The following is a 27,561-nucleotide window of genomic DNA, read 5'->3' on the forward strand; positions in this document are numbered from 1 at the left end:
TCACTAGGAAGAGCAAACAGACCATTAAGAGGCTTACATTTGCCAAGCAAAGGCCTGCATCCTCCTCAAAAAATATTCTGGTTTCCACAACCAAAAACAGACTGAAAATAATTACAGCATAATAGTACTAGGAAACGTTATTTGTGAATAACCACGAGCTTTATATCCATTTTTCACCAAGTGTGTCAGGTTCAGATTTAAGCTAAATATCTGTGCATTTGTTTAACTCAATAAACAGGAACTTCTAACCAACCTCACAGGATCATCAACACCCCTTCATTGTCAGAAATTCACCTTATATACCACAGTTACTAAAAGCTGTGTTGCCTGTTTTTCAGTATTTTAGCGTTTAAAAACTAACTGTAATGTATACTTATGAAATATGTAAGTGTATATATAAAGCAAGTCTGCGAATCTATTAACATATTGCAATCTTACCATAGATCAAATCTAAATTCTGCTTACCTGACTCACTTGAACTTGAAGACTATGTGCTTGATTCAGTCAAATAGGATTTGTCAATAATAAAATACAACAGTATGAAGTGCTGCTGCTATTGTCTTATTTCTCAGAAAAAATAATACTAGAGATGTGGATCTGGGCTTTCCCCTTGTAAGTAATATTTCATTAAGCAAATGCTGCTTTTCTTATAGCAAAATGTGCATAAAGAGGTTGCAATATTTTGTAAACTTTTATTGAAATTGCTTGAGCTGGAATTTTCATGGATGATATATAATGCTAAAAGGATGCTGCGAATCTCCAGCAGTTGAGTTCATTTCCACTGCACATGAATGCATGATGTTTTCCTAGCTCTTAAAGAAATGAGTACCATTCAGAAACACATCCCAGAGCAAGAAGGCATTTTATGAGTTTATTATCTAGTATCCACTCAACTGTAACTTTAAATATTCAAAAAAACAAACAAACAAAAAACAAAAAAAAACAGCAACAGACTTATTACACAATAATTTCACAACTCTAATAATCATAAAAATGCACTCACATTATGGATAAGTGTTTCACCTATTAGCATTCCGAAGATATCTGTGAATGTGACAGGCTGTCCTGAGCTTTTTTTATTCCACAGTGCTTCAATGTAGCGTTTGACTTTCTGAGGAGTGAGCAGCAGAAGTGGGTTGTGACTCACAGAGTTCATCAATTCTTGATTAATCTCCTTTGGTCCTTTTTCTGGAAAATCCGGATGTGAATACAAAGTTGACATGTACCTGCAATGGAAATAGGCTCTGTAAGTGCCAAACCCTGTGTTTTTTTTTAGGTGCCCAAACCATACAACAAGCCCATAAATAATTTGATACAATTACTGATTAAATCAGATTTTTTACTCACTGTTTACACAATAAATTGTCATCTTTTTTTTTTCAAGACATAGAAAGCTAAATAATTTGTTCTAAATGGAAACAGACAAACACATATTCTTCAGACACTTAGATAACATTTATGATGTAAAAGATGAAAGTGTTAATCATTTACCTGTTTAAGGGATAATGGACAGAATTGTTGAAGGCTGAAAAATCAGACTTTCAAGTTGTCACAGTGTACCTAAGTTTGGAGGACTGGAGATTCTATAAGCATCCATAGATAGTTCATTCACTCCAAGATGTACCCCTTTTTGTTGCTCTTCAGTGCATAATCATTATTCAAAAATTACTAAAATATACTAGTGTATTAGCATATTTTCCAGGATCTACGTGTTTTCATAATAGGATGAAGCATTATGACGACAACATTTGCAGGGATTTGAGTCTGAGGATTCGGAAGAGGCCTATCAGGCAAATCTCAATTTTGTCATTGAGTAACTCTGGAAACTAAAGTTTTGTTTACTCAAAACAAAGTTTAGACACACATGTAGACAACTGTGGTTTTCACTTTATTGGTTTAGGTAACAGGACGGTTGAACACTCTAGACAGGCTTTCCTAATCTACTAGAGGTTCCTTTCACTATTATTTATTCCATTAGCTGGCTCAGGTATACATGCCATACTGCAGGCATAATTCTGCATAGCAGTTTCACACATACTGTGTAAGTTTGGCTCTGAGATCACTGCCCTGCAATTTACTTGACAGCATGATGAACCCTGTCACATGTATGATGTAAGGACTTGATTCATTAAGCCCTTGCACAGTCGCTAAAGCTTAGCATGCACGTCAGCTCGTGGGTGGAACAAACACAGTAGCAAGCTTCCATCTAAGCAGAGAAAGGAAAATGCAGGATGAAGAATTCAGTACAAGGTTGAAGCAAGATGACAGAAACAATCAGGGAGGTAAATGCATTGCTCCGAGGTTCGGCATGCATCTGAGTGAACAAGCAAAAACCTGCCTCTCCCTCCAGGAAAGGGATACTCCACCCTTCAGAAAAAAAGTAACAGAATAAGAGAGTATTATTCCCAACTAACAGACTGCATGGAAGAAAAGAAAGGAAAAAGGAAAGGAAGAAGGGGAAGGGTGGAAAGGGAAAAGGGAAAGGGAAAGGGAAAGGGAAAGGGAAAGGGAAAGGGAAAGGGAAAGGGAAAGGGAAAGGGAAAGGGAAAGGGAAAGGGAAAGGGAAAGGGAAAGGGAAAGGGAAAGGGAAAGGGAAAGGGAAAGGGAAAGGGAAAGGGAAAGGGAAGGGGAAGGGCAGGAAAAGGCAGAAAAGGAAAGGGCAGGAAAGGAGAAAGGAAAAGGAAAAGGAAAAGGAAAAGGAAAAGGAAAAGGAAAAGGAAAAAAGAGAAGAAAAATAGAAGAAAAAAGAAAAGAAAGAAAAGAAAGAAAAGAAAAAAAAGGAAAGGAAAGGAAAGGAAAGGAAAGGAAAGGAAAGGAAAGGAAAGGAAAGGAAAGGAAAGGAAAGGAAAAGAAAAAGAAAAAGAAAAAGAAAAAGAAAAAGAAAAAGAAAAAGAAAAAGAAAAAGAAAAAGAAAAAGAAAAAGAAAAAGAAAAAGAAAAAGAAAAAGAAAAAGAAAAAGAAAAAGAAAAAGAAAAAGAAAAAGAAAAAGAAAAAGAAAGAAAAAGAAAAAGAAAAAGAAAAAGAAAAAGAAAAAGAAAAAGAAAGCCAAAGTGTCAATTTATTTATTCATCAAGCAAGGAAAGTCTGAATAGGTGGCATCCCTAAGACAGTAGAAGTGAATTTGTTTAAATACAACTGTTTCCAGCATATGTTTCTGACTGAATCATTTCAGATAATCTTGCTATTTTAATAAATATTCTACAGGTTTACATTGGGTCAACTTTGTATTCACACCTGAGTTTTCTAGAAAAAGGACCAGATGCCCAGCTGAGACCTTTCCAGGACATGGACTATATATCCAACCCTAGAAAGGCAACGAAAAGTTTTCACGTAGCATCGCACAACTCAATTGCTCCTCATCCAGTCAAATGAAACCTTCAACTTTTGAGGAAAATTTGAAACAGTACATCCAGATGGCTTAATAGCCAGTGATAAATCTGCCTCCCCAACCATTAGTGACAGAAAACGCAACAAAGGCAAGTTTGGGATGCCAACCTCTTGTAGTTAAATCTGAATCACAAGCTGTTATTTTAGTCCATAGCTTGTTCTGTCATTTCTAAAGCTTCCAGCATTCTGAAAACTTCCTATCTAGTATGGGAGCAGGGAGCAAGCTTCACCCAAAAGTGGAAAGTAATTAAAATAACAAAGAATAAAACGGATCATTATCTATTTCAAGTAACAAGTTTAAGAGTATTTCCTTAGAACATGTAACCAAAATTCATGTACTTGCTTGAAGTTACACCAAGGGACAAAGCTCATGCCAGGCAGATCCCCCGCTCATTGATATTTTGCTATTCCAACAAAAGTCTCAAAGAAATGAGACATTCATATAAGTCCTATGATTGATTTAGACTGGGAGGAAGGAACCTTGAGGTCTCTAGTCCAACCTCCTGCTCAATGCAGAACCAACCAAAAACTCAGATTGGGTTGCTCAGGGCTTTGTTCAGTCAAGTTCTGCTTTCACATCAAGTATTCACTGAGTCAGACAGAGAGGATGACATCTTACCCAGCCCAGTCAAGTAAGGATGGAGCAATCCATTCCAGTCCTTGACCACTCTCACTGCAAAGCATTTTTCCTAATAAATAATCAAATCTCTCTTGACATAACTTATGGCCATTACCCCTTGTGTCCTTTATCTGTACACCTCCAAGAGTTTTCTTTACAGCTACTCATTAGGTAGATGAAGACAGCAGTTAAGATATGCCCCCACCACTACCTCTGCCTTCTCTTCTCAAGGCTAAACAAATCCATGCACCTCAGTTTTGCATGTGGTTCAGTCTCCTAAATCACTAGGTGGTCCTTTGATGGAGTTAATTCAGTTTGTCAGAACCTTTCTTGTACTAGGTGTACTAGACCGGATTCAGGTCCAGCTCCAGTATTTCAACTGGTACATACAGAAAGAACTAGTTATGATAAAATTCTTTTTTGTGACATTTGGGTAATTCCTTACAAAGTTCAAAATTTTCTTAATATGCAAAATACCCTACTGCAATCTGATCAATCAACAATAAAAACAAGTTTTAAAGTTAGACAAAAAAATCTGTAATTTTCACTTAATGAAAAAATGTAGTGCTAAGGAGGCCAAACAGTTAAGAAATTTGGCTTGATTTTGCCAAATGCCTTTGGCTGATGAAAAATGTTCAGCTTTTAAAAATGTTACATCATGTCATTTAAGAAATGTGAAAACAAATAGTTTCAGCATTTGTAATAAGGGTAATTTGCAACAATTTTTATAAAAGCCAACAAGACAAAAGGCTGTGGATTCATAACACTGGGCAGGGAGAAGAGCAACCCTCTTATTCAGAAGGCAAACGTAACACAGGTTCAAATTAGTCTGCAGCCTACAAAGCCCTGAGCCTGTAACACCCAGAGAGTGCCTTTCACAGTGACATCACTCTGATTTTCTCCTGTTGATGTTGTTCCTGTTAATGACAGGATGAAGTATTCATTGAGTCAGACAGAAGGACATCATAACTACCTGATTAGGGCATTCTCAAGTTGAGACATCTTGGAAGATCTTCTCTCCCACCTGATTGATAAATTGTTTTAAAAAGCCACAGTACTTTGTAAATGAAACAGTGACAATAGGAGTGATACAAGGCAAATCACATCACATATCGGCATGGCGATCAGCATTCTTCCCTTCAAGCTGGAATACATCTGCTCAAACTTCCTTATGCTAAGAAATGATCCCTGAGCACTACTTGGACATTCCCAGTAAATCTTCTATGAAGTTTATCTACTACTGAGTCTAAAATGGAACAAAAGATCTTTCAATGATTTTGAGAATCTTTGAGAAGTACCCCAAAAGGATATAATCCACTTGGAATTGAATGAGTCATCATTCAGTCTAATTGATTTTTTCTTTCATTTAATAAGAAAAAGAAAACCAAACAAAAAATATTTTGGGTTTATATCAATAGCTTGATTTTTTTGGTTCACCTATCAAGACGAAAAACTCAGTTACACGGTTCTACTATGCACAGCATTGACCACTGATACAGAAACGTGGGTGTATATGTGTAGCATCTCTTTCCATCTATTCCCGTTACCAAAGCTCCTAGGAAGACCACCTGGAGACTGAGCTGTCCTCTTCCATCCTTCCAGGCATTCCAGAACACCTCCACTAGCAGATCTGCTCCACTGCCGTGCTGTGCAGTAAGACAGCTGGCTCCCTAAGTAATTTAGCTGTTGATAGTGTGTACATAACATTTGCTGTGAATCACAACCTTAGAAAAAAGTTAATTCTCATAAAAATTTGTTCTTGAACTTCTTGAAGAAATACTGAAAGAAAAACAAAAGAAAAAATCCTTACCACGTGGATCCAGAGAGGCCAGCAATGTAAGTTGCACAGTCTAAAACTCCTGATTCATAAAGTGCTTTCATAACTCCAGCAAACCCTACCATGGCACGAAATCCACCTCCTGAACCCAATACTGCTATCACTGGTACCTGCATAGATGAGAAGAACACAGTATCAACACTTCACTTCTGATAAAGACTTAAAGTAGCAAATAAATGTTACTCATCAGTCACTGGCTAAGCATACCATTCTTGTGCAACTAATAAGGTCACAACTGAGTGATCCTCACAGCAGAGAGGAAACCTACAATTTTCCTAACCTGTGCACAGACACAGGTTAGCCAAACATAAAGTATTCTGCACTGTCTTTGTGTCATGTGTGTAAGAGAATGCCAAACAACATTAATCAAGCACTTTCAGATACAACATTTAAATAGCCTACATAGAATGGAACAGTTCCATACATGCACCTATGAGGTTTACTGTTCTCCTTGGCATTGGGGCCCAAGGAGTAACGTTCAGTACCTGTATATCATTAACTCAGTCCCTTTTGCTTCACAAAGAGCTGACAGCAGCAGGATGTGCAGGCTGCAGCATGGGAGGAGAGCGCTGCCGACGACAGGCAAGCATAACCAGGATTTGAGCAGCAGCACAAGAGGCTCTGCCAAGGTGGATATCTCATGGAGGGGCTGAGCAGACTTCCTTCCAGCTTCCTATTTATGTCGCAACCAGGGGCGGGCCACCAGTAACCAGGAGGTGCCAACAAAAGGCGTGTAACAGCACCTCAGTGCTCATCCATGTGGGCACAAGTGATATAGGGGAGACCCTGAGCAGATGAGAGGTGCTTTGCCCCCTCTTGTAGCAGAAATGTGGGGCACAGGGAGCCACAGCTGTGGCCTGTGGAGTTGATCTTTCCCATTTGGAAGAGGAATGGTTCAGGCAGATGTTATCATGCCTAGGCAACATCAGCAGGAGACTCTTGTAGTCTTGCTCATGAAGCCTTGCTTGATGATGAGGATGGTCCATTCAGAATATAACTATCAACTTAACCAAAAGAGTGAGGAATATCCTCCTGAACAGACTCTCTAATTAAATGACGAAGACTTCAGACTAACTAGTCATCAACAGAGAACTACACGAGCAAAGGGTGCAAATACTGCAAATGCAGGAGGTATGCATGGGAGAAAGCTAGTGGGGAGACTTGCATATTCCCTCTCAGGAGGGACAGGGCTCAGAGGCTCACCTCACAAAGTCTCTGTATTAACATATAGAGACTGGACATGAAACAAGAAAAGCTGGAAGCTCATGTGCATTCACAGTCACAGGATGACACAGCCAGTGACAAAGACCTGGTGGGACAACAGGCACACCTGATGCACTGCCATGGACGTGTGGAGACTGCTGTGGAGGGATAGGCAGGGAAGATGGTGCAGGGGGCTGTGCTCTACAAGAAGGCAGCTCCTTGACTGCACAGAACATTGGGATGAAATCAGACACATCTTTTGGGAGTCTGTGTGTCAAGATGAAAGTTGTGGCAGTCTGATTCACATTGCCTAACCAATTGGATGAGGTAGGTAAGGCTTTCCCTAAAAGAACAGCAGAAGTCTCCTGATCTGGCTGTCGTCCTCATAGGGCGGTTTAATCCCCTGCTTGAAGGGCAGCACTGTGCAAGCCGTCAAAGAAGTTTGTGACAATGACCTAAAGCACATGCTGGAGGGGCTGACTAGTGGTAGTGCTGCGCCTCACTGCTGCTCACAGACAGCAAAGAACCAGGGGACAAATGTGGCCACTGTGAGCTGCCTGGGTTGCCAGTCCTCATGAGGTGACGGAATTCAGGATCAGACCAAGGCTGGGACGATCAACATCAGAGCTGGGACTCTGCAATATTCTAAACTCTGGATTATCCTGGGACTTGCTACACGGAATCCTCCCAATTTTCTCTGTTGACTGTAAATTGAGTGCTGATAATGCAGTCCCTTCAGAGACAACTGGGACTAGCTGACCTCCAGAGCTTCCTTCCAAACGTTATTTCTATAATTCTGTTGAATCATATTTTTCATTTACTACATGCTGACAGGGGACAATATTATCACTGTGCAGAATCCTTCATTTTAGGTTCCTTACAGGCACAGAAGGGTAGTGCTTCAGTTTTTCAATTCTTCAGGTCAAGTAGTAAAACATATAGAGAGGGTGAAAGTCAAATACTGACTCTCCTTTGCATCCTGTCTACTGAAAAAATGTACAGAATTTCCAGTTCAATTTACAAGCACAGATTTGCAGCATTGCTTCAGACTTCAAAATACAACCAATAAGTCTACAAATTAGCTGTAAACCAAGTCATGTCTCGGCAACAGTAAGCTGTTGCCCCCACAATGTTCTGGTACTTAGAACACCAATTGCTGAATATCTTTAGAAGTAGAATTTATTTGAAGACATCTCCACTTGTAGCAAGACTTATTAATAAAAATATACTCGATTTTTTTTGTGAATGTTTGTCCTGATTATCCCTAATCCAGGAAATAAACAAAGTAGAGAAGATATTAAATGCAGTTATTTAATAATTTCTTAATCACAAAACCACAGAAATTTTTAAAGCAATCTAAACACCAGCTTTAATCCAAATGATATCTAAGTGACAGAGCCAAAGACAGTAAGAGTTACTAATAAGAAACAGAAGAGAGACTAATAGTATTTTGGTTAGGAGTTTAAACCCACATTTGATAACAAAAAAAAATGGATATTACTAAATACCATGAAGACAGTCTCAAATTTAAAACAATCTTGCAAAAACTATCGGTGAGATAAGGAGAACTTATGTGCATCCTTACATCTATTTAACTGCTAAGAGCAAACTGAGCAAGAGCAGATTCAGTTACAAGTGATACCATATTGAAAACATATCTACAGGAGTTTTATGTTATACTTCTTTCCTTCTTCTGGAAATAAGACAGAAAAAAAGAAAAGCCCGGTTGCTACCAGCATTGAGAGTTTTAGACTAAGCAAGAGTCCCACCTGGCTTTCAGAAACCAAGAAGAATTTTCCACTGTTCAATGGTGATAAGACAACAACCTCTTAGTTGTTACTAAGCGTAAAAAAATTGCACACTTGTGCAGAAAGCCTGTATCTGATCAAACCAGTAATCAGTCAAAAATTTCACTGAAACTCAACTTAAGCTGCCAATGGATGGGATTAGTTATAAGAAAAGGAACCACGTGACTACTGATTTTTCTTCTATAGACTCCATACTTTAAGCAGTGAAATTCCCCTGTGGACCAAAAATGTATAGCCCCTTGGAAATGACCAAATAAGGTGAAACATTTCCTGAGGCTTCTGTTCTGCAAAAATTACTTACTCTTGATGCAGTAAGATTGTTTGATTATCTTCTTTGTAAGTGTTAAGGTTTAGTAATAGAAACCACAGGTATTTATTGGCATCAGCATTCATCATGCATATCCAGAGATAGCTATCTATCCAAAAATGACAAAACAAAGGTAAAGATTTAGGACATGCCTGTTTTGTTAAGCCAACACCCCAATAACGGAGCAGTTGCTTTGAACAGAAGAGCCGTATTACTAATCAGAAATTTAATAATGTACGTTAGGCTTTGAAAGCTCTTTACAAACACTACCTAATTAATCTACACAGACAAATCCTAACAGGATGAAGAGGGTGGTTTGCAGGTGCAAGCCTGGAAAAAGTATGCATGAACACTTCCAAAGCACCACTATTCAACTAATCTATTCATCAGTAATGTGGCATGAGCACAAGGGAAAATGTGAGTTTCCTTCAGAATGCAGAGAAGTCTGTAAGGAGGATCAACAAAGAATATCAAGAAGAGTCACTAGCATCCTGGCTGCAAATGCTTCCTGTATACTTAACACACAGAATCAGAGATTCCTACACTGGGGGAGGATGGATATACAGAGAGGTATGTGTATATATAGGGATCTCTCAATTTCCACTTGGTATCAAAGCAAAGGATGAAGAGTTGAAATCACTACTTTATTTCCAGAAATGCAGTTCAATGAAAGAGCTCTAGAGTAGAGGGCAGTAGCTGAAGCAAGCTTCCCACAATAAATAAACCTCTTAAATACTGAAAAAAAATAACTGGAGAGAAGCATCTACTGCACATTTGCATTCATTTATTTTAGCCAATCTAATCCTAGTTGACATAGAACATAAGCAAGGTGATGATGGTAAGAGTCCTTTCCTGCTATGAAGAGGAAAGCAAAGAGCATCTTTGCTACTACCAAATAGGTACCTTTATTAAAGCAGCTTTTCAGCTGCAATTCAGATTCCAGCAGGTTTAAGTGCAAGAAATGGTGAAATCTGAAATTACATACTCCCATCTTACACGTTTTGCTCTAGGATAAGTAAGGGAGAGGCAGGGTGGAAGTAGCTGCAGGCAGAGAACAAAGGGAAAAGAAGCAAGAAACCATCTCACCATCGAGAAAGAATGGAGAAAGGAGATTGAGGCATGCATATGCCTCCATGTATACAGGCTGTGGCTAATGCACTCCACTCATCTGAGGGACTCTGAAGCTGAAATCCTTTGTAAAAGCTGTGTAGAGGTACTAATTCCATTCAAGCAGATTAGTAAACATAGATTCACAAGTGACACACAAGAGAAGTCATGCAGGAAGCCAACAGCAAAATTGTGAGTTCATTTCAAGAGTCCTGGTGACAAAAGCCTACCGCTCTAATCCCTGGCCATACAGCCACGCTTATTTCTATATGGTGGCATCCTTTCCTAAACAACCAAAGGGCCAGGCCAGCATGGCTTTTTTTTTCCTACTGTTGGTTTGCACAGCACCCAAGCTAGTTTTGAACAAACCAGCTTAGATATCATCCAAACAAGCTCCGCTGAACAGGACTTAACAACCTTGATGAAGCATTTCATTAATGCATTTGTATTGCTTCTAAGAACCAAGCAGCATCGTAACACGGGGAAAGGCTCAGTGCAAAACATTTCCACTTCGACCCCTGGGTACCTCATTTCACCAAGTGCTGACTGTTTAATCTCTTTAACTGGATGTGAAAATGAAAAGCATGTGGGAAACAAGATCTCAGAAAAGCAAGCTCTGAAAAAGACCATCTCAGTCACACTTTTCAGTAACCTGGCAAAAAAAAGCTGAAATACAATAAATCCTGTTTTGGGAATTAATGGTGCAGACGTTTTCGTCCAACTGCCCTGGAAATACAGCGCACAAAATCCGGACAAAAATGCCTGTGGTGTGAAAATATTTGCTATGGGGGACACATATATTATTAAAAATAGTTCTGCAAATCCAGTCTGAGAGAATTATATGCCTTCTCTAATTGATTTTTGTATTTTTAGAAAATTGTTTAAAGCAACAAAAATTATCAAATGAAGTAATAACACAGGTACGAGAAATCTCACCCTTTGTGTTTTCAGAATGTGCTTCAACATTAAGCAAGGAGATTTGGAAGTACACACTTATCTACCATCCAGGGATGTATAATTATTTCACAGGTATTAAAATCTCACAGCATCCCTGCAAGGCACACATGCTGCTATTCACAGATGAAGAAACTTACATGAACTCTGAGTAAGTGACTTGTTTAAGATCAAACAATGACTCATAGGCAGCTAAGAATACTTATGTCTCCTGATGCCATGTTAAGACTTCAAACATCCTATAAATCCTCCTGCTATCTCACATCTCTAGCAATAAAAATAAAAATGACAGGCTATAAGGACAAAACTGTATTTTAATTTGAACAAAAAGGATTTTTCATCACTAGAAGCACCGAAAAAATTTGACAAGTCAGCTTAGAAATACACACTTGGCATATGAAAAAGGGGAGGATCACATTACCTCAGTCCTTCTAGGGCTGATAAGCCTACAAAAAGAGATTACTGCCTGGTCTTGGAAGATGCAACTAAACTGATGAACTTTGAGACAGCGAGGGATACCAAGGGAAGATGATGATAAAAAAATATGAAAGCTTACCTAGCTTTTGCAATAATGAGATTTATTGATGCGTATATACAACCTGCATAGAACTGACACTTCAGGTGCTAAACATCACTCCAGTCCTACCTGGATCTTGGCAGAACATCTTTGCATCTTTTCTGAGAAAGATATGTCTGCTGAAGAAGATCAGACCAATGTCATCCAGAAATATCTATTCAGATAAGATTTGCATGCATCAACAATAAAATAATCGCACTGATTTTTTTTATTTACAAAAACAACCTTCAAAATGTTTGTACATTATGTGCGTGATATATATCTCTACAAATAAAATATCCACAATATTCTCAAATTCTTTCATCTTCCTCAGAAAAAACACTCAAGCACATTTTATTAAGCAAGAAAAAGTTCGAAAGTGCTTGTCAATAACATCTTTATTACCTACTGAAAACTTAATAGAAATTTAGAAGGCAATTCTTCTATGTTGGTTCCAGTTGCTGCAAAAGACTATCACATTCTGTTCATACTAAAACGCACAGGAAGAACCACTGTCTTAAAGCCAAATTAATTCACTGATTCTGTTAACTGCTTGACCCACCCCGAACAGTCATCCTGTCCCAATTCTGGAAGCAAAACACTAGGCAGAGAACAAACAGGGAAGAAAGAGGAGGATGGAAAAGCTAGAACAATAAAAGTAACTGGACCTGTACCAAGTGTATCCTTCATTAACTCGAAATAAAGCATTGTTGTACAAAATCACTGAAAGGGTAAGTAGGGTTCAGCACACTTCCTCACTTTAATGTGACCCAAACTGTCATCAGTCTATCTAGCTCTACTGGGTTGACATTCTAAAGTACAGAGCACTTGTGAGTTGATGAAAGCTGCAGCTTCTGATACCCCCTAAGAATTAAGCACCATAATCCTAATCCTATAAAACAGGCTAAGGAATAAGAGAGGAAGGAAAGAAAATCAATTCTCAACTGACTCTGACATCAAAACAGCTCTTTTCCTGCCTGATCCTTTAGACATGAAGGCCATACAGCCAAGGCGACCTTAAGAGCACAAGCTGAAGATCAAGCATGCAAGGGCAGATTCCACCGTTGTGTGCATGCCCAGAGCCACCGCACGCTCCTTGTGCAGCAGATATTGCACGTGCCCTTCAGGCGTTTTTTCAGATGACGATCTCGGCTCAGAACCAAGACCTTAACAAAGCATAGAATTCAGCATCAGAGTAGACTAAAACACATGGATACATCTCCTTCCGTGGAGAATTCTAACCCCAGCATAGCCTTCAAAGAATTAAAACAAACAAGATTAAAAGTTACTTCAGTTTGTTTAAGGTGCCAGTGCAGATGAAGAGCTGTGGTTTCTATCCGATGATGGCACTTATGCAGTCCTGTCCTCTTGCATATAACGGACATACCTTATTTAAGTGCAGCTTCAATTTGGCACATGATTTTGTCTCCTTAAACTTTTATCTAAAAATTTAGGGCAGGAGAAAAATCATTCCCCACCCTAAACGTAGTATGTGCACAGAGGGAAAAGAAATTGTTCTGCTTTTCTTCTCTCTCTTTACATTGACCCCTTCTACCACATTATGTCACTCAAAGTAATGAGATACAAATTGGGATACTATCCACAGGGGATACTAATCTTGATGTGAACTCTCCAAACTTACATCACGGGAAGTGGTCAAGTTCTTGCTGTTTTCTTCTCCTAGAAATGACTTCATGCTATGCATGATATTATCTTTTCGTTGCTGCCGGAATTTCTTCTCCTCATCACACAAAGCCATACTGAACCGGAGATCTGTTGAAGAGCTGTTTTGCAAAACAGACAGGCTTTAGAAAAAGGCATAATTCAAAAAAGAACTTAAAAAACCACACCTAATAAATCAAAGAAAATAACAAAATTGAATAAAACAAAATAAAAGATTACTCATGCGACAACTGCATCACGTGGGTCTATGGAATGAAGGAAGCAAAGAACAATGACACATTGTGTGGTTAAGATGTGGATTTTATACAGGAACTTCACTGTTCACATACTAGTGAAAACCAGACATTAAATATGCAGCTTCTGGTGGAGTATTGTGCAGTCTTAAAATTAAATACATAAACAAAATATATGTGAGTGGAGAAATTCATAGACAATAGCCTTGATCCTACAAACATTTGGAAAGGGGAAAAACTATTCATACAAGTAATGTTGTTAAGTCAATGATACAATTGTTTTGTGAACTGCTTGGGATTTCAATGTTAAATTTTTGGCCTAGAAATTTGAATTCTCTGCTTATTCGTTGTAAAAAGAACTGCAATGAACAATGTTCATACACACCTACTAACATTTACTCTTAAGTTAAAGGTTCATGTTAAGGGAGGAAAGGCCAATTTTGATGCCTTATCCATTCAGCCTTACAATCAATAAGTGTTTGGCTCTCAGCAGGAACTGTCCTGACTGGCAACTGGAGAAACGAAGCCTCTTTTCTTTAGCTCCTTCCCTACCTTGTGCAATCAAAATTGCAAATAGGGCTGTGTAAAGACCTCAATCCTGTACTGAAATAATAGCTACAACTTCGGCTCCCACTTCTCATTTCAGATAAGGCGGGATAAACAATTCAAGCGGTCTCCTCCTTCGGACCAGTTAACTCACCCAGTCTCATTCCAAGGGTTTGAACTACAATACTTCCAGGTTCAGAGTTTGACAGACCTTTGTTTTTAGCAAAAGGTCTTCAGAAAAAGCCTCAATATTGCCAGCCCAGAAGCTACCGCATGCTGAACACTCACTTTGTGGATGTGCACCACTGAATTCAGCAGGATCCCTCCCACATAACCGCGTGTGCGTGAGCAACACACTTGCACTCAGCGATTTGCTGAGATAGCAGTGAGGAGCACACCGATTCTTCCTGGTATCTGCCTCACTGAAACTCCAATCTTTGCAAAAATGTGCTGAAAAATGTTGTGTATACTTTGACACATTCATTATACTTTTGATAGCACTTTCACAAATCCTTTATGAAAAACATATAATAGTGAATTAGATCTATCTAGTCACACACAATGACTCCTTAGATTTATTTTAAAAACTACTATGTAATAAAATACTGGTATTGAGAAAAAGGAGGAAAAAAGACTGCCTAGAGGCAATGTTCCATGAAAGTATATACGACACCACGAACTAGAAATCCACACAAGAATCCAAAATCCACATGCCTGTCAGGGAACAGCAGAGCTGAACTTGATCAGATCCTTTTGTTTTACCGCTTCAATGCCCACTGCCTATATAGCAGGCACACGCAGCCGAACACCTTACATTCACCTCTTGTCTGAGACATGAAATATCCATAATGTACAAGCCCTCGAAGTTTTAGGGGTGGTCTCTGAGGACCACACACATATCCACCTCTAATAGAATAAAATAATGAGCAAAAATTATCCCTGGGGGATGTCTGTCAGCCTCCAGAGTCATTACATTTATAGTTACAGTGCTCAGCACTGCTATTTATAGTTCCAGCCAAAATAAAAAGACTCTTTAAATGCCTTGTGCTCAGTAATTCATTTTTAGACTTAAAAGGTATTTTTCTGATTACGCCTCAAGGCAATTTTTGGTCTTTCACCTAGATAGGCTGAGAAAGGAGAAAGACATCTAGAAAAAGAAACAAAATTAAAAATATTTTTAAAAAATGTAGGCATCCACATAGCTTTAAAGGAAATCCTGGCCCTACTGAGATCTTCACCCTTGACTTCAGTACTGCATGGTATTAACACTTTTTTTTAAATTAACCTGGTATTAACACTGCATGGTATCAACACATTTCAGGGAGGCTTTGTAATGAGTATCCATATATGCTGAAAGCTAACGTGAGATGCAAAGTTACTAAAGAAGGTAAAATAATGAGGGTAATTGCTGAAGCTGATGTCTAAGACCCCTTAAAAAGGAAAGTACTTAACATAAGCCACGATGAGAAATTCATATACAATAGCCTTGATCCTACAAACATTTGGAAAGGGGAAAACTATTCATACAAGTAATGTTATCAAGTCAATGATACAATTGCTTTGTGAACTGCTTGGTATTTCAGTGTTAAAACTAGGAATTTTTGCACTCTACGTGATGTTTTCAAGAAAATTAGAACAGAATAAAATAAAAAATGTCTATGTTGCTAACATATTTTCCAGATATCTTTTTTTTTGATATGAGATACTTACCACACTTCAAGAGACAACTCCAAAGTCATTTCTGTGACCTACACAAAAGAGATTCAAATCTGGTCACATCAGTTACGGAGGAAAAAAAAAACAACAACATTAACATACCCGGAATATAAAAATACTACTGTCAAAGTGTTTTTAAAATTACTTTAAAAAAAAAAAAAAGTAAGAATTTTCTAGAATGCATTAGTGAGTTTCTTTCAAATATAACTTTTTTTTTTCTTTTTAAAATCACACAGTATGATTTCAAAATATACCACTTTATGATAATTACTCATCTTCAGTCTGAAGGGATATGATTGTCTTCACACACTTAGGATCCTTTGTTTCTACTGCCAGCTCCAGTTCATCTGGTCCTTGCTTCCCAGTTCCCTGGGCAAATTTCATGCTCAAATGGCATCTGAAACCTGCAAGGGAATGACTGCTCTGCGCTCCATGTGAGCTACCTAATGTCTTTCCACAGTCAAATAAGTCTAAATTATCAATAAAGAAGAGTGATTGCTTACATTTTCTGAAAGATGCAAGTAAATTAATGAATGTCACTACAGAATGCTTTCACTTCCATTAAGCATCTGCTAGGCAATATGCTAAAAAGAACAAAACAAAGTAAGAATTCTCCTGCCTCTTCAGAAAAGTCCGACAAAATGCTAGTTCGTTTTCAATACTAAAAGGAACAATTTGACTGTTTTTAGCACATCTAACAGCTCTGGTGATAACTAGCTGAATAGCTGCATGCACAGAAGATATTTGCGTGGCGAGGCGTGGGAATTTCAGAGCACTCTTGCAGGCTAAATGCATCTATCTGGCCCATAAGCTACAGAATGGTCTCCTCTGCCTCGTTCATAGAGCACTTAAAGGGGTTCCCAGCACACAAAAGGCTAAAGAACAATGGTTAAAGCACCAATTACACTTGCTAGGCAAAACCCAAAAGCACAGGGCTGCTGGAACTAAGAACAGACAAGCATCTTCATGTCCCCAGCTCTCTCACAGGGAACAGCCACTGACACATCGGTCCAGCCTTGGAGGTGTGTAACACACACGGCGTCTTCTTTTGCTCCACCTCAAGCTACGAAGGAATCATTCTCCTCTGTGTTGTGTGCTCACCAGGAACAGGGTTAGAACTGGGCCAGCTCCTCGCTCTCCACGTTTGCTTCACCCTTGCACAGAGTAGTTACGGAGAGGAAAATGCACAGTTCCCTGTGGCCTCCCCACTCCTGCATACCTGCCCAGGTAAAATCTGGCACTCACCTGGTGCCTTCCGCAGCAGGAGCTGTAATGAGGTGGCTCATTAACAAGGTGTGAGGGGGAAGAAAAGGCAAAGAAATAAAGGGTGAACATGAAGAAACAGAGCAAAGAGTCATTTACGGAAACACTTCAAAGGCAGATTAGCAATTACATTATTCCAGCACCTGATATTACTAATTTAGAAAGCACTTCAGAAAACATGCAGTGATCCAATCACTGAAAAAATGTATGTGCACATTATTAAATAAGCCCTTGCAGTGAAATGTTCCAATAGGAAAAGTGCATGTCTTTTTTTTTTTTCCTTATACAGACTGCCACGGAAATCTCTGGAGTACATGTTGTGCATGCAAATAGTCTACACTGGGCTCAACCTGACTTGATGTTCCTTTACCATTTGCCTATAAATTTCCTAAGGCTATACCTAGTTAAATGCTATATTTTATGTACAACACTCTCCTTTTCCACTAAATGGGCTTTAAGCAGTTATTTGCTGTAACTAAACATACTTTTAAAGTTGTATCACAGTGATACAAAACAGCAGAGCAGTCACAAATCATGACCTCTGATCATATAATAAACCACAGCCCCAAAGAGAAATGCATATGGTATTTATATGTATAGTATGGTATATATAAAGATGAGCAGATGTGAGGAATATAATTACAGCTGCTGAATTATGTTCAGAATGGCCTCCAATATGTTACACTAATACATCATGATATTTTAATACATGCGGAACAAATTCAATCACACACGGACTTAACAACTACTTCCAGGAGTTTCCGTGCAGACAGGCAATCCTTGTTAAACTGACACCATTTGTTTTGTATACGAGTTTAAAGAGAATAATCCAATTGGGGGTTGTTGTTTTTTTTGTTTTGTTTTGTTTTGTTTTAACAGCATTCACACTAATGCATTATTACATGCTAACTAGAGCTGTGTTACAACCAGCCATTTATTATAAGTGCAATGTATGCTAATAAATGAATTCCCGTTAGCTTTCTGGAAGCCACAGGCATATGTAGTAGAGATAATATACTGAACAGCAAAACCCATGTAACCTCTCTCACTAACAAAGACCATTAAACTAAATTGAACCAAGTGGTGCAGAAACTTTTCTAGAGAGCAAAAGTTTGAAACTAGACTTTTAAAGAGGATCCTCTCAGAAACAAAAGCATTCAGTGCTGCCGATTTTCTTCATTCTCCTCTCAGTAGGACCGTAAGGAGATAAATAGTGCCAGTGGGCCAGCCCTGTGCTTAACCATGGCCAGCAGTGAATGAACAGGGCCTGCAGAGAACCGTCCTCACCTGAGATACCCCTCCCCAGCCTCCACATATTTAGCTATTTCCTGACTGGCAGGCTGCTGCCATCACCCCATCTATAATATATTCTAATCCTTTCTTTAATTCAAAATTTGGTTCTATATTGAGAAAGCACGGCCATAAATACTAACGAGGCAGACTGATGGGATTGGAAATAGTCTTGGATTTCCTTTTATTTAGGAACGTGTACTTCCAACCAATATCACGAGCAGGCTAAATGTTTTTCTTATGCTTCAACAAAGTGACTAAGGGAAAACTCTGAGTAATATCAGACTCAGTGAGATTCCTTAGGAAACATCACAGCCTTTGTAAGCAGCAAGTTTCCTGTGATTTGTGAAGAAGCTCTATCTAACCACAACACAGCACAGTTGAAATTCAGACACCGGATACTGGACTGAAACTATCCAGATCTACACAGCAGTTTAGGTGGTCTCAGTTCAGGTTTAAAAACTTCCCATCACGTTTGAAGCTGCATCAACACAGGTAAAGCTTCAAATGTTGCCACTCACATTGTTGAAAGTTAACTGGACCTCCTTCTTCTCTCCCAGTTTCAGAGAGGATATAGGAAATGTGGATGTGCCAAGAGTCTCATCCATCACATAGTTGGCATCCATCAAAGTAACCTAGAAAAGATACAAGGACATTCAATTCTACACTGATAAATCCCTTATTAATTCCATACAGTCTATGCCTAAAATTAAAATTTATAAAAGGGATAGGGAAACGAATATGACTAACCCAACCCAGTCAACACCCAGTGATATCATTTTAAAACAGGATAAGTTAATGCATAGCGTAGGTGGCATTTTCAAGGCATTCAATGGCAAGAGTAGGACAGCATCATTTATAAAGCATTTTTCATCTGAGCACCTTTCTGTCAGTAAAACTCACCACCTGACTAAGCAGATGTAATTACTTCAAATTACATATAGTATATATATAATTATTTCAAATTTCCAGTTAGCAAAACTTCTCCATGGAGAAACTTTAAGTATTTTAAACGCAATATGCCAAAAAACATACAGCAGCTTTTCAACAAAGATGGAATCCATATGTCCTAACCTTCTATCCACAGACCAAGAATTTCACAGCAATGATTTGGCAAAATACACAGCATTCCAAATTACACAAAGCTTTTCTCTGTATCCAACCAGACCTTCAAGTCTCTTCTCATCCTCCATGTCAGAGCACACGCCTTTTCAAAATGTGGTACTATCCAAACACTCATGCAGACACAGCAGAACGTTGTTCAATGCATTTGCTCTAACCCACATTGGTCTACATCTAGCAGTCTTTTATCTCAGTGGTAGCCTTTCAAGTTCTCAAGATGTTCAGAAAGAATTTCAAATTACCATTTCCATGGTTTCTAGTAAACGAGTTCTCCAAACTTGTTTGGTTTATGAGTTTTTCTGCTTTGTGAAATAGTTTCTTCTAAAATATCGTGTTTTCAGCTTGGAATGTTTCTTTTGCATAAAATAAATGGAATCAAGACACAACCACTTGAATGACTAGTTGTTACATGTGGGTTCGACCTCTTTTTGGCTAAGAAGAATCTTTTTCATCCTGTGCCACAAGCAACCCATTGAAATGAGGAACTGTGTTTTAGTATACAACTCATTATTTTAATGGCATCTACACTTTTCTGTTTTCTCACAGAACTTTATGCCCTTTGCTGTAATCTCTGAGGGCTGACTTATAAAACAAATAGCAATAGCAAGAACTTCTTAACAGGATTTTCGAGAGCTTCTTACACTTCACAGAGTAAAAACTGCACTTGGGACATAGTTAAAGATTTAGATTAAAATAACCCGAGAAGTAGAGAGAATCGCGAAGTCTGCACTCAAAAGATAGATTTTAGGTGGTTTCACAGATTTGAATTCTGACACTGTCCTCCACACAGGACCCAAAGGCTCTGCTAGGAACTGTAAGCGTGTACAACACTGACAGAACACAAACACCAGCTTTAACCTAGAGAATATACTTTTCATGGTGAAGAGAACGTTTACCATGAACAGCATATATGTATGTATGCAGATATATATCAAACAGGTCCAAAATTAACCATTATTACATGGTAACACTGGAGGTTTGCAGGCAATTTTCATGATTTTTTAGCATGTGTCTCAGAAACCAGCCTTTATGTACTATAAAGATACATTTCCAAATTCTAATTCTAATGAAGCTTACTGTGTTCTGTTACTGGAAATAGGGACTTGCATAATCCTAGCAGTAAACTACAGCCACACTATGCTGGAAATCAACCACCTGTCAGCTCATAAAACCCTACACTTTCTAATGACTGCATAAAACATTGCTAGAAAATGCAGATCATGGGATGATCATGATCCTGTGATCAACTACAGATCACATTTAATGTTTAGCCAGCTGTAGCTCCCGCAGATCTTCCCAGAAAATACCAGATCTACAAAGAGACAGGGAAAACTCTCTGCCACAGGATTTCTGTTAGAAGCCACACAGATTTTATCAAGCAAAATTATAACAATTTTATTTCCCCTTCCAATTCAGGTTGAAGAACCCAAGTTCTTCTTCTCCCTATTTTCACAAATGCTTTCTCCTGTAGAAAAGAGAATCGCACCATTTCTCTTTCTAAGTCCTGATAACTGTTTGCTTATGTTATTATAAGAAAGCAGTAACTAAGTTAGAGATTTCAACCTTTTCTCAAGTTTCACGTAGCCAGGTTGCATGCCTACGACCAGAACATAGACCAAATCAACTCAGGTGATTGTTGCACCTGATAAACTGGAAGCTATTTTGCATAACCTCCTTTCTGCAAAACTGGTGTTGTTACATGTGCATGATGGTTCTTCATGCTCCAGTGCGATGAGCATGCAATTCTTCCCCCCTAAACAGTAAATCCTGATCCTCACCCCAAGAAGACAGGGAGCACTACTGCAGACACAACACCGTTTTAGGATCTTGAACAGTTTAGCCTCAAGAGATTATGGTTATTAGCTTCACAGGCTCTAGCTTCTGTCCCGTCTATCCAACTAATTTAGATAGAAAACCTGTAAGCTTGGGTCAGAGGACTTTGCATGTTAGGGCCATACCCTATGAAGAACCAAGTTAACACAGCACTGTAAAGCTTACATGCTTACCATGCGCACTGATAAAATAACTATACTTACCACTCACTTTTTGTACACAACCCAGAAAGGCTTAACATATTGATATTAGATGGTGGCTTGGTGAACAAGCCTGCACATGGTATAAGAGTTCCCAAAACACCACTGGATGGGCACGAGGAGAAAGCAGAACCATGATTCTGCTTTCTACCTTCTGAGGGAGAAGCAGGGAATGGGCAGAGACTTGACTTTACCCCCACCTATTCATTGTCTGTAATAGTTGAATCAGTGAAGGAAGCAGAGGCAAAATAATTTATGGCTGATGCGAGGAACAGTAAGCCACTAGCCCTCAGGAACACTCTGAAGGATGACTCAGAGAACTATCTTACAATGACTCTCAAGGCTATTCCCTGAATAACAGAATTCATACAATACTTCCTGCTGAGCACCATGCCTAAAGACAAAATCCAGCCTTTAATATTAAAAAACAAACCCTGAAATCTTCACACAACAGATGCCATACACATACAAGGTACTGTTATTTTAACCATCCAGACATTGTTCGACTTCCATTTTCACAGATGCAGATCAGTCACTTGATTTACCTCAAGAACATTCTCTTGGTTGGGGTCCAGAATGAACTCAAAGGTCTCGTTCCACACGGGATTGACATCATTATTGAAATGTTTAGTTCTCTTCCTGCAGTCAGGAGCAGAGGGGATGAAGAGCTCCACATAGGGGTCTGGAGTGTCAACTACACAGCAAAACAATGCAAACATTAGATAAAATTCAAGTTTGGGTTGTAACAGTTATGTTAAACCACAGATCATCTCTTGGTCTACAACAGGAATATATTTAAATGGAACTATATAAATTCTATGAATATAATGGCATAAGTGATACAGTGGCATTACCAATATCCCAAAAGAAACAGAAATTATGCGTTTAAGAGAGGAGAGCGCCTTGAACAAACAGGACACTGAGAGAAATTCAAGTTTATTGGAAACATGTATACCTCTATCAAGCAGTGGTAATTATTTTTAAAAGCTCTTACCCTTTCCTCTCTTTCTAGCCTTTAATTACTTTGGATTGTGTCACACCAATAAGTATTCCACAAAAACAGTCTTTAATTAAAAATGAAAGCAAGCAACTGGGAGTACAGTTTTGGATCCTCTTACACCTGCAGTTTCGTGGAGGTCACCACAGTACCAACACTTTACTAACATGCTGTATTTGAAAAATAACCGTGCAGAACACTGATTGAAAATATAGTAACATACGCCAACAGTACCTAATCAGAATTACTAGTAGGAGAAAAAATACACCTTGAAAAAATTCACCTGACATGTTCAGTGATGGCTATTCCTTTCTGAAAGCAAAGCATGCATTGTTGGCAGCCTGACAAATCCAACCAGTTAAAGCCAGTAATTTTCTTCTGTCAAATGAGATTTTTCCGTCAAATGACATTCTTTTATGTCTGAGATTTAACCATCACCAGTGTCAACATCTCTATTGTGAATGACAGTTCATTCCTAAATGAGAAATTCTAGTTGTTGCAATCCTTGTATAGCGCTGCATTGTATTTCCAGAAGAGATTCTACCATGTTTTCACATTTGAGTTAAACTTCTAAAAGACAGAGAGCACTGTGTAAATAGGAATTTCATCCTATCAGTTTTGAAGGCGAGGTCCGAAGTATAGAATAGGCTCAGTTTGAAACTGCACCAACATTTCTCTTACTTATTTTTCCTAAGTCCATATTAGTTTATTTCACTTCGAACACATATCCAGTAACAGTAAGGAATTTCTTTTTTTCTCCATTTCACCATTGTCAATCAAGTATTTACAGAAAGTAGATTTTTCAAGAGTTTCTTATCCTACAAATCCAAAAGCCAGGCTGATGAAGCCCTGTCCAGACTCTACAACACTGCTGCACAGGAGAGCATGGAAAGTTATCTCCAATATTTTTGTGATCATTAAAAGCCATTTGCTGTAACATGGCAAAACACTACATCAATAGTTGGACTTGATGACCTTAATGGTCTCTTCCAACTTAAGCAATTCTATGATTCTATTATCTTTTCAGTATCCTATCTGCAAAGGTTGCCCTCTGTTCTTGGGAAACACTTTCAAGAAAATGCAATACTCACTACAAATAAGAATCCTTTTCTTTTAAATATGTCTTTGTGAAAGAGATTGAAACCCATCTCTAGGTCAAACAGGCCTGAACATCCCTCCTTGTACATACTTTAAGTCTGAAGACTTTTTTCAACAAAGCCAAATGTGTTTAGGGACTCCAGAATTTCAATAAAACATTATCAGCAAGTGCTGAAGCCCAAAACCACCAGGTCCTTCAGCTAGGAGAAAGAGAAGAGCAAAACAAAAACAGCTCAATACTTTCAAATGGGTATCAATCTCATTTCAGAAAACACAAAACCAAAAGAATGCTTTTTGCAAACACTCAGGAGGTTTCGTTTGTGTACCAGGGCAGAATGGAATCGAAACTTCCAGTGGGGAACATCAGCTGGACCCAACATGCTTTCTGGTGCCACCACCCAACAGAAGCGTTGAACCTGCACAAAAAGTATGTCAAATAGCGTGGCAGAGTCAGAGTAACATCCGAGTGTCATGCTGTGAATTAGGCGTTCTTCTGGCTAGGGAAACTTCAAGGACAGTAAGCAAACCTTCTCAAAAATGGAGGCTCATGAACCTAAAAATCTGTATGTAAACAGACCCTGAGGGAGTTTTACACTGTGCCCTATACCTGTGGGTCTCAGATAATTGCCACCACTTGGCAGGTCACACCACTACCTGTTAATTAACATGCAGCTACTGAAAGTTGGGGAACAGCGAGAAAAGCCTTTAAATGGCAATCTTCATTAGCTCCTAAGACTTGATCTTAGCTTGCCTCTTACCTCAAATCAGAGGAAGAGGGGGATCAACCCCCAGGTGCTTTTCGCATCATTTTGTTTTCCCACTGACAGATTTTTTTAATTTATTTTTTAATTGCCAGCTCCTACTGAATGCATTAGCTCCCTTGAATTACTACACAAAACTGTGCCAGAAGGCAGGGAATTGAAGCCCTGTGAAACTAAACAGCAAAACACCTACTGAAATGAGCAGTGACAAGATCTCATCTGCTAAGTCCAGGCATCGAGCAATATTTTGGCAACAAACACTACAGACTCGCAGTGCCAAGAGGCTGAACTTGCCCCCAAAAACTTGATTTTTAACAAAAATGCTGGCGCTAAGCAGTGTTCTGAGCAAAACATCAATGCTTCTCTTTCCGTTCAATTTTTATATGGTTAGCAAATCAAGTCTAAGTTACAAAACTCAGATTTTTCTTTTAAACACAAAGAGCAAATGGCTTCCTACCTGCATTCCAAACCCTGAAGCACGTGGAAATGCCAAACCACAGCACAGCTGGCACACAGCTGCCGTTCCTAACTTCCTATCAGACAGACTCCAAGTGAGTGTTGAAACAGAAACTAAACCCAAGGCACAGAACAACTAAACTTAGAAAATCAGTCACTAAAATAAATAAAAGAAATATCTTGGTAACTCAGTCTTGCCAAGCCTCCCCCTCACTCCCTGCCTTTATTATGTTTTTTAACCCAAGGCGAAGACTTAATCATCTGCCCTTTCTTGTTTGAAAGTTTATTTTGTGCTATTTTCAATTAAGAAAATGAAAATCTATTCTTTCCAAACTTCCTTCTTCAGCTGAAGAGGAAAAATACTGGAAAACTGTGTGCTCTGATTAACATATTGCTTTAAGCTATGCTATATGAATCAAAATTTTACTCCTTGTTATCAGTTGGGAATGACACTCAAAAACTAGCTACTGGCAACCTGGCAAGTCATGCAAAATTATTCACTTAATGTGTTTTAAAACATTTTATTATATGCAGATAAAATAGACGAAGTGCATATCCTCTTGTACAGATCTATTTATTCCTGTATGTGGTTTTGCTAGTTGATTTGCCAGGTATGTTTTTCAGAAAATGAATCTGAAAGTATCAGTGAGAAGTAGCTTAATCACTGCTATTATCTGTATTTTGATGGGAAAAGGAAGCATCCTTATGAAACAGCTTATGAGTCAAAAGCTGATGCTTTAAAAGTATAATCACTACAAGAGAATTAAGATCGTATATGTAGGGGCAGCATTGTCACAGAATTGCTCCTTTATTAAAATAAAGCAAAACTTGGAAGAAAAGCAACCTACGTGAAAGACCAACCACAGACTTCTCAAGAGAGGCAACGTGTAAGCAATTGTACTTCTCCCTCGAGCTACTTCTGCAGAAAATGGCACTTCCACACAGCTCCGCAGGGCTATGCTTTGCACACAGATTCCTGCATGACTCCTTCATAATTTTGTGGGCCAGCAATCTGCCCTGCATCTGAATTGTGTAATGCAGGTAAAGTACTTGGAAGGTTTGCAAATGACAGAGCTATGGACTCAAGCACTATTGTCAGACAGTGACTGTAGAGTGTGATTTCATATTCCTCCCTTCCTAGCACTCTTCGCCGCTTTATGGTAAGTGTCTCAGTGTGTGTATGCAACTAAAACATCATTCTTCTACAGTGCCTAAGCACTGCCTATGTAATGGCACAGATGTGAAGAATATGAGCTGACATATACATGTATCCAAAAAGCCACCTTTACACAAAATATTAGAACTAGTTTCAGCATTGATTTCAATGAGACTAACACAGGGTCCTCCAATTATTAGCTTCGAGCTGGACTAATTATAAAGGAAGTTAACAAACTGATCATAATAAACCTTTACAGCATCTGCCAAATTCCCAGGGGTTGAAGACAGACATCCAAGATCAAAAGCAGACTCAGCATGAAGTAATTTTTAAACACGCTGGCTTAACAAATGGCCGAGAGGTAGGAAGTAACGATTTAATGACTTTTCCTCTATCTCCACATATATAATTCCTATAGAATCCTATCTCTAAATTATACTGTGAATCATAAGTGAAACACACAATGGACACTAATTAGGATCAATCATTCTCACATTAAAAATGAGTAATGCTCAAAGCAATCTATTAAAGAAACCTGTAAAATTTTCTATGAGTGGAAACCACTTTATCTTATGTTACCGATTTGGTAGGATGACTGTCATCAGGCCCCCATATTAATATAATTAACTGTACATATTTCAGTCATTCCAACTGCAATTATTTCAATAGCATAACAGAGAAACAATATTAAGGTTGTTCAAATCTCAACCACCAAGGATAAACCCACCTCGACCATACATTAAAATTTATCTAATGTCCATCAAGCCTTGAAAGAAATGCAAAGCTCTTGAAGTATTCCAAAATCTGATTTGTCACAAAAGAATCTGTCTTTTTTCTCCCACGAGCATATTGTGAATACCAGTGACCAGAACGGATTATTAAATAAAACTAAATTAACATTAATTTCAGTTAATATATGCATCACTATTATAGAAAGTAAATCTGGATCCAGGTTTTTTGGACCCATGACCTCCAGCTACCACACCTGTGCACCTACAGGAATATTCCAGCAAGCATACTGCAGAACTTCCTTAAAGAAGCATGTTAGTTTGGTTTATTGGAGTTTTTTGCCTTCTGGTTAACCAACATCCTCTAAGAGTAAGTGCTACCTAGTTCATAAATTATTACTAGGTCCCAGAAGACCACCTTTGTCCACTTTCCATCAGCTTTTTGGATTACAATACTGCAGTACAACTTTATTAACATGGGATCTCTAACTTCCTTGTATCTCATTCTCCTTTAAACACAAACAGTGAGGTTTGAGGTATGAAACTAGACGTGAATGACCACAAACTCCTTGAGCCTTCCCCCATCAGCGTACCATTCAATCTATGTCCCCAATGCCTGATATTCTTTCCTCTCGTGACACTGAGAGCCCCACGGATAACTCTCCCCCATGCCACACGCTGCTTCATTGTTTTGATTTCAG

The 27,561-nt window shown here is 38.6% G+C and overlaps 1 protein-coding gene across 6 annotated transcripts in view; it reads right to left on the minus strand.

Moving 5' to 3' along the window:
• The window catches only part of PLA2G4A (phospholipase A2 group IVA), a 116,772-nt gene that overhangs the window by 24,331 nt on the left and 64,880 nt on the right, over positions 1-27,561 (minus strand). For all 6 annotated transcript variants that reach the window (XM_035537142.2, XM_035537143.2, XM_035537140.2 and 3 more), the window contains 6 exons: positions 22,210-22,358; positions 19,031-19,144; positions 15,951-15,988; positions 13,421-13,562; positions 5,817-5,953; positions 1,004-1,226 (listed from right to left, as the gene is read on the minus strand). In XM_035537142.2, the coding sequence (XP_035393035.1) occupies positions 1,004-1,226; positions 5,817-5,953; positions 13,421-13,562; positions 15,951-15,988; positions 19,031-19,144; positions 22,210-22,358 (803 nt within the window). The remainder of the gene's footprint in view (positions 1-1,003; positions 1,227-5,816; positions 5,954-13,420; positions 13,563-15,950; positions 15,989-19,030; positions 19,145-22,209; positions 22,359-27,561) is intronic.

Source organism: Cygnus atratus, chromosome 8 (assembly GCF_013377495.2).
Source record: "Cygnus atratus isolate AKBS03 ecotype Queensland, Australia chromosome 8, CAtr_DNAZoo_HiC_assembly, whole genome shotgun sequence".
In the NCBI taxonomy this organism is placed as follows: Eukaryota; Metazoa; Chordata; class Aves; order Anseriformes; family Anatidae; genus Cygnus; species Cygnus atratus.